Source organism: Diceros bicornis, chromosome 4 (assembly GCF_020826845.1).
Source record: "Diceros bicornis minor isolate mBicDic1 chromosome 4, mDicBic1.mat.cur, whole genome shotgun sequence".
Lineage (NCBI taxonomy): Eukaryota > Metazoa > Chordata > Mammalia > Perissodactyla > Rhinocerotidae > Diceros > Diceros bicornis.
In genome coordinates this window covers 84980357-84991193 of record NC_080743.1, presented here as the reverse complement: position 1 = coordinate 84991193, position 10837 = coordinate 84980357, and the positions used below count along the sequence as shown (strand labels likewise).

The 10837-nt window shown below is 49.7% G+C and overlaps 1 protein-coding gene across 2 annotated transcripts; it reads right to left on the bottom strand.

Annotated features, from left to right (window-relative positions):
- Positions 1-431: 431 nt before the first annotated feature.
- GLUL (glutamate-ammonia ligase) lies at positions 432-10476 on the bottom strand. Of its 2 annotated transcripts, none has more exons than XM_058539919.1 (7): positions 10369-10476; positions 7426-7604; positions 5592-5753; positions 3824-3970; positions 3297-3424; positions 2895-3094; positions 432-2312 (listed from the first exon to the last, which is right to left on the bottom strand). In XM_058539919.1, the coding sequence occupies exons 2-7, from the start codon at positions 7589-7591 to the stop codon at positions 1994-1996; spliced, it is 1122 nt and encodes a 373-aa protein (XP_058395902.1). In that variant the 5' UTR covers positions 7592-7604; positions 10369-10476; the 3' UTR covers positions 432-1993. The 2 variants fall into 2 exon arrangements, with proteins under 2 accessions (XP_058395902.1, XP_058395901.1); XM_058539918.1 differs by lacking the exon at positions 10369-10476 and adding an exon at positions 9183-9679.
- Positions 10477-10837: the final 361 nt, after the last annotated feature.

The following is a 10837-nucleotide window of genomic DNA, read 5'->3' as shown; positions in this document are numbered from 1 at the left end:
ACATGGTCAATATTTGCTGTTTAGATGAATCACTGGCAGCTGGGCAGAGGACGAAACTGAGACCAGTAGGGACAGCGAGACCAGTTGATAACACATTAAATACTGTAGGCTGCTATAAAATTAAGCCACAGGAGTGTTCAAAACAATGTTAGGTGGGTCAGAACCAAGCTCTGGAGCACAGGGAGGGGAGGGTGGGTTTGTACCCTACTACAAAACTCGAGGGCTGGGATATGCCTGAATCCAGAGATCCCAAATAAGTAGGGGGAAGAGCTGGTCGGCAACATGATTCAAGATTTTTTAAAATTCCAAGAACAGGTAAACCTGAGCTTACTTTGCCTCTTAACAAACTCCCCTTTTTTGGTAGGAAAGAAAAGGATGAAATGGCACATAGGGATTTAAAAGAATCGCAAAGAATCAAGTCAGAAGAGGTGTCACGAATGTTAGGTTGATTTATAAGAGTTGTTCTGGGCAGTTAACACAGCTTGTTTAAAATGAGGAGTTATCTAACTCTGAACATACTGTACATGGCAATCAGAAGTCGTCATGGCAAGAGAAAACCACAGCCGGCCTGCTGCCACCAACACAAATACAGCCACAAACAGGAGGGAGAATGTAGGGCTGAAGGTGGGGTTTGTTTTTTATTATAAAAGAAAACATTACTCCTCAGGAATCTTAACAAAGGAAAGGAATATGTCACATAGACAGCAGGAGACAAAATTACAAGTGTTTGACTCAGTCCTGTCCCCTCGCCTCAGAGAGCAGATGGGAGGGCGACAGTTGAAACCAACAAGCAATTCTGTAAAACAATGACTTAGAAACCCTACAAATGATTAAAATCTAAACTTGTTTTGTTTTAAAAAAATTTTTAATATATCAAAAGGCCTGCTTTAGTGACACGCTAGTTTCACCAGAAAATAACCCCCAGACCCCCTTGTCAGTAACATGCTCAAGTTGACCAGCCAACTCATATTTCTAAACCCCTGTGTGTCCAAGTACACGTGTGTCTTTTAAACCGAAGCCCTGGGGCTCAGGTGACCACTGCCACCTGTTAACCGACCAGTGTCCACCCCTCCAGAAGGATGGGTCGGGCAGAGAAACCCTTAAGTGGTAGGGAGGGAATAACAGCCCCGAACAGCCCACATTTCAAGCACCGCCTCCCTCACCCCACTCAAAAGGACGTCCTGATGTCTAACCAGACTACTCGCCTCAGATTTGGCTCCCGGAGACCAGAATGGTTTTTCTTTTAGGAAAAACACACATTTCCACACACCCATATATATAATTTTTTTGTTTTTACATTTAAATATAAAAATACTACTCTGCTTTGTGTTATAAATTGAGGACCAAGCAATAAGAACTTTTTCTTCTAAGGTGGGGCTGTCCATCCCTTGATGCTGAGCTCCCCTTCAGGTGAGGGCATTTAGCCCCAGGCAAGGGAGGCACCACACCAGGAGCACACGGTGTTTTCCTACCTGATTCCCATCCTTCCTTCTCTCCCAATCCTCACTTGTAATAGAAAGTTGATTATAACCTTATAAGAAATGGAACTTCCCACCAAGAGGAGAAATCCTAACCTAACCACAGAGTTAGTCAGGCCTCCCCGGACTCAGCTACCTCGAAGAAAAAGTCCTACCCCTCGTTTCACAAATGCTACGTCTCTGTCCGGATAGCTACACCTATTGGACAAATACACCTGATTAAATGGAAGCAGTGGTTATGTTTCCCCACCCCCCTCCCCACTAACACACTAGAAAGCTTCAGTGATAGGAAAAAAAGGGGGTGGGGGTGTGTGAAGAGATTAAGAACTTGACCCTTCTATCCTGGCCAAACAAAAGCGAGAGATATTAACTGGGCACGAGGAATAAAAAAAAAAAAAAAAAAGACTTGATATTCCGCCGTTTGAGTTACAGCTATTAGGACAACTGAGAGAGGGGCGACAGTGGGAGCAGGATGTAGAATTAGGAGGGGTTTTATGGCTGCAAGTCTAGTCCATTTAGTTTTTGTACTGGAAGGGCTCATCGCCAGTTTCGTTGAGAAGACACGTGCGGATGAGGGCTTCTGTCACCGAAAAGGGGTCACAGTTGGCAGAGGGGCGACGGTCTTCAAAGTAACCCTTCTTTTCCTGGCCGACAGTCCGGGGAATGCGGATGCTAGCACCACGGTTGGCCACACCGGCAGAAAAGTCGTTGATGTTGGAGGTTTCGTGGAATCCAGTTAGGCGCCGGGCATTGTCCAAGCCCCCCTTGGGATCATAGGCTCGGATGTGGTACTGGTGCCGCTTGCTCAGTTTCTCGATGGCCTCCTCGATGTACCTAAAGGCAACAGCACAGATGAGCATCTGACCCGTCCCCAGGGAATCTGCCCTTCAAGGGCACAGGAGCACGTATGGATCCAAGAATGGAGTGACTCATCCATCAGACTGTTTCCCAGTTTCCAAGTCACCAAAACATGACCTCAGTAGAAAAAATACTTCCATGAGGGCAGCGACTCTGCCTTGTTACCCGTGTGTCCCAGTGCTCAGAATAGTGCCCAACACACAGTAGACAGTATTTTTTGAATGAAAAGACCCTAATTAAAGACTTTCTCCCACCTGTAAGCATTAAGTTCATTCACATGCTTGTATTGTTACTAATTTAGTTCTTATTAAAGATATTCAAATGTATTAAACTGTCATCTTTTCCCTATCATCACCCTGGAATTCTATTCCTAGAGTATTTTTTGGTACTTTTCAAATAGGAACAAAAGGATAGGACTTGAAGACAATTTTTGAAGCCAAGTACCAAGAGGTAAGGTGCTAACTGTGAAGTCTGATTTACTCATCCCCAATATGTTGAATCCCTGGCAAATATTCTTGCAAAGAGAATAAGATGGCCCCAGCAAGAGAAGGCACTCACTTCAGACCATTCTCCTCTCGCATGGCCTTGGTGCTGAAGTTGGTGTGGCAGCCTGCACCATTCCAGTTCCCAGGAATGGGCTTAGGATCAAAGCTTACTATCACTCCAAAGTCTTCACAAACACGATGCAAGATGAAACGGGCCACCCAGAGATGATCGCCCATGTCGATTCCTTCACAGGGTCCTATCTGGAATTCCCACTAGAGAGAACAAGAAGGTTGGCCTTTAAAATAAAGCCAACTGCTCACCCCAGCTCAGAAGCTCTGAAATCTGCTCTCTTCTCACCTCTCCTCCAACCTACCCCTTAGGTTTTGGGTTAAGGAGTGGTGCATCAGCAGTCCTTGCTAGCAGAAGTCCCCACTTGCCTATAGCGGGGGCATGTGATGGACTAGAGCCATTTACCTGGGCAGGCATGACCTCGGCATTTGTCCCTGCAATCTTGACACCAGCGTACAAGCAGGCCCGATAGTGAGCCTCCACAATATCCCTGCCATAAGCTTTGTCTGCTCCCACACCACAGTAGTATGGACCTACAGAGGCAACAAGACAAAATGTCAAGAAATAGGAAATCCAGAAAAATCCCTTTCCATGTAAGATGCATGGCCCAAAGTCAGAAACTAGATAGCTCTCAACACTTGCTTCTGGAATCACTATCCCTGCCTTCACCTGGATTTGTGGGGTAGGGGGATTGGAGTGCAGGGGGTTCTTCTTGGCCATATCCTCAGTAGAGCCAAAGGTTTTCCCTCAATGTTAATGTCTAAACATCCATGTCTGGATTTGGGTAACATGAGGGCTCTTTACAGTATCATTTCAGCCAGTCTTAGGGATACACCCATAGCTTTTTGATCCATAAGGAGTCACTCCCATCTCTGGGGAGACAGACTTTTAACCGGGGAGGAGCAGGTTCACCTCTCACCAAGGAGACTTACCTTGGGGCCCAGGGAAGCCATTGGAAGGCCAACCAAAAGGGTGCCCATCTGTGCCCATGAGAGTATACTCCTGCTCCATTCCAAACCAGGGGTGCTGGTTGCTCACCATGTCCATTATCCGTTTACAGGTATGCCTTAAGTTGGTCTCTATAAAAAGAGAATCAGCACACCATTAGGGACATAGGAACAAATATATTGAATCCCAGCGGTGATGAGAAAGAGGTCTTTGGATTCCACGTAGTTGAAGTGTTGATTATAAGATGAACTAACCCAGTATAAACCTTTTTCTGTCCCATCAGCTTAAGAGGGGAAAAGGGGAGAAGCTATAATTACACATCTGTAGGGGGACTCCCCAAAGACTATAACTTATAACTAAACTTGGTTACAACCAAGTCACACGACAGCGGTTCTAGAACAGAGTAAGTTTTCACCTTATCTGCATGCTGGCCACCTCCCAAGTACCAAATGTCACACACTTAAACCCTCTATCCACAAGACAGCTGCTTCTAGCTGTCAGACTTATTCCTAGTTTCTCAGGCACTCAGAGCCAAATCTATAATTTCTATTGAGAGGATCATTTGTCTATTAGGAGCCTTACATTCCAGGTGAGAAGATTAAGTGCCAAGTCATGTAGTGCAAAAGGAAAACAACATTAAAATGAGAGGAGCTCAACTGGAAACAATTTCTAAGCTAGAAGGGATCTTTAAAACAAGTCAACAGACTTATTACAGACTGCTTAACTATGTCCTAGGAACCATTTTAAGACCTCTGTATTAAAGAAAACCCACAACGGAGTCTTCAGAACCACCCTGTGGTGGGTATTGTAAGTCTCCATTTTTACACCTGAGAAAATGAGGCTCAGAGATGTCAGGGGGTCTGCCTAAGTTACAGGGCCAGCAGCAGAGCCAGGAAACCCGTGGGTGTCTTGGCTTCAGAGCTCATGCCCCTTACCACAGTATGATACCGCCTCTCAAAACAAAGCCAAGCAAGCTCCAGAGGTACTAAGCGACTTGCTAAAAAGTCTCACTGGCAGAGTGTAGCAAGAGACTTCACAGAAGTGAGACTTCAGCTGAGTTGAAAAAGATGAATGGCTGAGAAACGGGAGCAAGGGGCATGCCAGACAAAAACCGAAGGTGCAGCTACAACAAATCTTGAGGCTAAGGTATGTTTGCAGTGAACCAAGATGCTCATATTTTAGTCAGTAGGCGGATAGAGAAAGAAAACAAGTTGTCTAGAAAGAAATAGCAACCAGTATTTGATGTACAACTGTTCTCGATTATTTGCACATTTTAACTCATTTACTCCTTGAAACAACTTTATGAGATGGATTTTTATTATTTTCCCTATTTTAAGATCAGGGAAATGAAAGTATAGGGGATAGATAACTTGCCCAAGTTCATAGCCAGTAAGTGGCAGATCCAGAATTCAAACCCAACATTCTAACTTCAGAATCCATGTTCTTAAAATCTATAGGCAGGCAGAAAAGCTGTGTCACAGGGGACTCCACTGGCAAACAGATTTAGCAGAAGATAATCTAATGTCATTTTATGCAACCAACAGAAGAGACCAAGGGAGGATGGGCCACACTACCTCTATGAATGAGGAAGCTCAGGGTAGAGAGATGCATGTCCAATCCCCCAGACTCCTAAAACAGTTCTGAGATAGTCTAAGTCTAGTCTTCCCAATAAGGATTTGGGAATATCTTCTCCCTCTCCTTTACAGCATTCATGGATTGGGGTGGGGGCACCCACACCTATCCTATACACACCTGCAGGCTTTCGGTTGTACTTGAAGACTTCACAGAACACCAGCTTGTTGGGGTCCTTGCGGAAAGGGTCCCGAAACATGGCAGCAGGGACGAGATACATGTCACTGTTGGAACCTTCAGACTGAAAAGTACTAGAGCCATCAAAATTCCACTCGGGCAACTCTGGGGTAAAAAGAGAGGGGAAAATTAAGTTAAAAATGCACAGGAACTTTCCAGGCAAGAGTACAGGCCCTCACTCACCTTTCCACCTCTAAAGATCTACACTTTCTTTTCCAAAGAAATCAGTGATGCATGTCTGCCACTATTAACATGCAAACCCTGATGTCTGCACATCGCCCTGGAGTCTTTCCTTTCTGAGTTGCAAGACCACTGCATTGCTTCCTTAAAAGAAATAACACTCACAAGAACAATCCAAGAATGACGTTTCCTCCCTAAATAAGTCTAAGTCTACTTGACACTAAGGAGACAAACTGAAGTATCCTGACATCACCAGTAAGTCAGTCATCATTTAAAATATTGAAATAGGAGAAACAAAGATTTTCTGATTCCCCCACTAGGCCATCTGTGTTGCTTCTTTCTCTAATTCACTCCCCGCCCCCCCCACTGTGTCTATGGACTGCCCTAGCTCAAGTCATGTCCTTATTTTGTAAATGAGGAAACAGATGACTAGCAGGATGACTTATTCAAGGACACTCCCATATCAATTATCCACTTTCCCCACTATGTTTTTTTTTTGTGTGTGTGAGGAAGATCAGCCCTGTGCTAACATCTGCCAATCCTCCTCATTTTTTTGTTTGTTTGTTTTTGCTAAGGAAGACTGGCCTTGGGCTAACATCCGTGCCCATCTTCCTCCACTTTATATGGGATGCCACCACAGCATGGCCTGCCAAGCCGTGCGTTGGTGGGCGCCCGAGATCTGAACCGGCGCTGCAGCCCAGCGCACACACTTAACCACTTGCGCCACCGGGCCGGCCCCTCCCGCACTATGTTTTAAAGGTCGGTCTCTTCATCTCTCCAGTTGACCATGAGTTCACCAAAGGCAGAGACCAGACTCTTAGCTTGTATCCCCAGTGCCTGTCTAATACCTGCCACATAGCAGGCTACAATATATGCTTTATAATATAGTCATGCATTCATTCATTCAAATGTGAACATTATCACCAGAGTGAGCCATCCTTAGAGTAAGTAAGAGGTCATAGTTTTTCTCCTCTGGTCCCTTTCCAGGAGGGCTATGGCTTGTTGTAGACGGAAAAACGAGCTCTTATAACTCCTAGTGGGATAAGCAATCAGACGGTTTAGAATTTCCAAAAGTGGCAGACGGTTTAGAATTTCCAAAAGTGGCATCAACTAAAAACAAATGAATGACTGGTCCTATTTAGAAACCACCTTAGGGCGTTTGCTTTGCATCTAGAACCTGGGTGATATGAGTACGAAACAGTATTCAAAGGGTTTGTAAAGTAGATGGCATACTCAGGTTAGAGCAGTGGTTTTCAAACTGGGCTCCTCAGCGTGCCTTAGAGCCAATCAAGTAGGGATGCCAAAGTCAGCCAAGTCTTTAGCTCTCTCGCCCCCCAAAACAGATTTTTAACCTTTTATCTTCAATATACTGGCTTACATGCAAGATCCCACTTAAATAAAGGGGTGCATTGTTGCTATCCTTTGAGGCAGTGTAGGAGCTTAATGCTAACTGAATAAAGTCTGCAAAAGCCCTGCCTTAGAAAAGCTTTACAAACAAGAATAATGAAGAGGCCAAATCTAGTGACTTGGCCTTGGGCTGCTGCCCACCTCCACGCTGCCCCACCCATCGTGACTCCCACTCCCCCCAGTCTCTCACCTTCTACACACTTGGGCTCACTGTCCAAGGTCCGGGTCTTGCAGCGCAGCCCTTCTCCAGTACCGTCGATCCAGATATACATAGCTTGGACCTTCTCACCCTGAGGCAGGGACATGTACACCTGCTTGATGCCTTTGTTCAAGTGGGAACTCGCTGAGGTGGCCATGGTGGAAGATGTTCTGGAGAGAAAAAAAATGAACACTGACTTCAAACTGATCCTCTGCAGGAAGGATACCATAAGGACAATTGAATCAAGAAGTCACAGCGGGAGTGGCGGCCCCTCCCTTTGGAAGTCCCACACTCAAACCTATATTTACTTACTCTGCTTTCAGGGGGATTAACGTTGCACATTAGATAAAAATCTCCTTTATAAGCTTCCTCAAGCTACAATCTACACTGGTGGGAACTAAGCTCTATTTTCTCAGTGTAGATGAGGTAAGGGAATTGTTTTACTTTTTATACTAAGATACTAGGGGGAAAAACACTTCAAAAAACAAAAAAAAAAAAATTGGGGCCGGCCTGGTGGCGCAAGCGGTTAAGTGCGCGCGCTCCGCTGCGGCGGCCCGGGGTTCGCTGGTTCGGATCCCGGGCGCGCACCGAAGTACTGCTTGGTAAGCCATGCTGTGGCGGCGTCCCATATAAAGTGGAGGAAGATGGGCACCGATGTTAGCCCAGGGCCGTCTTCCTCAGCAAAAAAAAGAGGAGGATTGGCGGATGTTAGCTCAGGGCTGATCTCCTCACAAAAAAAAAAAAAAAAACAAAAAAATAAAATACAAAAGTTCAGAAACAAAGCTTACAGAACAGATATCGTCTCCCAATACAGGTAAAATCCAGCCACAGAAAGGCTTGGCTGCTATGGTTTCTGGGTGAGCCTTCCCTTTTCCTTGTAGCCTAAGGGGTGTCTTATCACGAAGATGTAAAAAAAAAGCTAATTCAAGTTGGATTCTAAGATGCACACTGCCATAATTTCCATCAGTCTGAGGTGAAGTTGTCGCTTCAGAAGGTATTTTAAGTTTGACAAGGGCATTCTGAGATTCCACTAGGGCACTTTTCAAGTAATTCGGAAATTCCCTTTTCTAAATCAAAAAGATCTGAGATTTCAAAAGCTGAGGCATGCTAAAAACTGAAAGCCACCACCACAAAACCTCTGAAACTCTGAAGCCACAAAACCAGCCTCAACAGGAGGAAACGTTCTCTCTCCCCCTCCCCCTCAGTGGCCCAGGGAGACTGGAGAGGGAACACATTGTTCTCCTCCAATGACTTGGGCAACTTTCTGAAGTACAGTGGCAAAGTTTCTATGGGCAACCGTCCATGTTTGCCCAGCTGAAAGCAACTGCTTCTCCCTCAAACAGCCTCACCCTTCCCCTGGGGGAACGGGAGAACTTCGTCTGTCAGGTCGTGTTAGAGGAGAACCAATACCTGTTGGTCGGTCAAATCCCACCCCCAACCCTGTCTTTACCAGAAGGAACAATCCTCATCCCTTCAGCTCCCACTCAAAGCTACAACCCACCCTCCAGCTTTCCTCCCCAATCTGTTACACCTCCATCAAGCCACACTTCCTCCCATAAGCCTCGGTTCGGATCTCCTGCTCTTTTCTGCGAGATGAGTCGGATGACAACAGCCTAGTCTACTCTATCCACCGGTGGCGCCGCGGTGCCAAGTTTACGTGGTGGGGAGAAAAACGCGATTCTGCAGTTTTTAGCTGTTTTTGCAGCTGCCGCCGGGTCCGGAGTCGTTCTCCCTGCCTCCTCACTCACCCCAGCCACAGAAGGTCAACCGTATCGTTGGGGTTGCCCTCTTTAGCCCGTCTCCTTTTGGAGCTGCGTTCGCGCCTCTCCTCCTTCTCCGGCTCTTGATGGTCCACGCACCGGAGCTTTCTGGGCGAGGGAGTCGGAGACGGACAGGGAGACGGCGACGGACAGGGAGACGGGGAGGGAGTCGGAGAGCGATCGGGATCCCAGCGGGACGCGCAGGAATACGCAGGCTGGTGCGTCAAGGTCTTAAGCTTGACTCGCGATGTCTCTCCGGAGTTCACTGAGTAGGCGACGAAGCCGAAGCAGTTGGAGGGGGACTCGGAGGACTGGGACTCCAGGTCGTCTTCATCTTCGCTCGTTGTCTTCTTCGCGGACTTGCGGCTGGGGGAGGATCCCCGCTTCCCGCCCCCGGGGCAACCGGAATAATCCATTTTGAGAGCAGCCTTTTCCCACTGAAATGTCCCGCAAGTCGGCGCGCCCCGCCCCTCCGGCCGCCGTCGGGATCTCAGGGCCTCGCCCAGGGGGCCATAGCCCTCCGAGGGCCGAGGCTGGGGGGGGGGGTGAGGGGGGGGAGTGGGGGCGTCGGCGGGAGGGAGAGCGCGCCGCGGTTGCCTCTGCCCGGCCAGGCCTCTCCACCCGCCGCGCCGCGGCCCGGACTCCGCATTGTTCAGTCACAGTGGAGGGTCCCCGGGACCCCGCGCAGAGGCTGGCCGCACTAACCACGCTCACGGTCATTCGCCTCAACGTAGGCATCTAAAGGGTGGTCAAGACCACGACGATCCCCAAGGCCCGCCACCATGGAAGAATCAGGCTCCCGCGGGGGGCCACCCGGCCACTCCAACCACAACGCACACAACACGGCCGAGCCGGGGGCGCAGGGCCCGGCCAGTGGCTCCCCAGCTCGCCCCGCCGAGTGACCTCCAGCGATGGCGCTTTGGGCCGCAAGCAGCGAAAGCAAGATCAAAACAACTCCCCGCCCTCCTCAAAGCCTGGCGACGGGCGCGCCCACAATCGCCAACCCAGAGCCGCCGCGAGTTCCAGGCGGCAGCAGCACGCGGGCGGGCCCGCAGGCCGAGGCGCAGAGGAGGGGCCGGAGGCGGGAATGGGCCGAGCCGAGCCGAGCCGCGATCGGAGGCGGCGAGGGCGGCGCGCGCCACTTGGAAGCCCCCCGGGCCGGCCGGGCGCCTACCTGGACGGCGAGCAGGAGACAGGGCGGGCAGGCCGCGAGAGCGAGGTACGGAGCGGAGAGGAAAGGAGGCCGCGTGTGCTACTCAAACGCTCCACTCTTCTCCCATCCTCGGCTCTGCAGGGAGGCCCGCGGCCCGGCACCCTTTATCGGCGGCCGGGGCCGCCCCCGGCGCCCTGATTGGCTCCCAGCGGCCGGGAGCGGGCGGATCAGCTGATGCGCGCCCGGGCACCGCGGCCATTGGCGGAGCAGCCGTGCGGGCGCCGCCGGGGTGGGGGCGAGCGGGCCGGGAAAGAAAGAAAGAAAGGGAAAGGGCCGTGGGGGAGGGGCGCGCGGGGGAGGGGAGCGGAGGAAGGCCGGCTGGCTGCGTGCGGAGGGCCGGGTTCCTGCCGAGAAGCACCCCGCCTGCCCCGGATGCCGCTCCCCGCCGCGGGCCGACCGCCGGCCCGGGGCCCTCCCGGTAGCCCCCGTC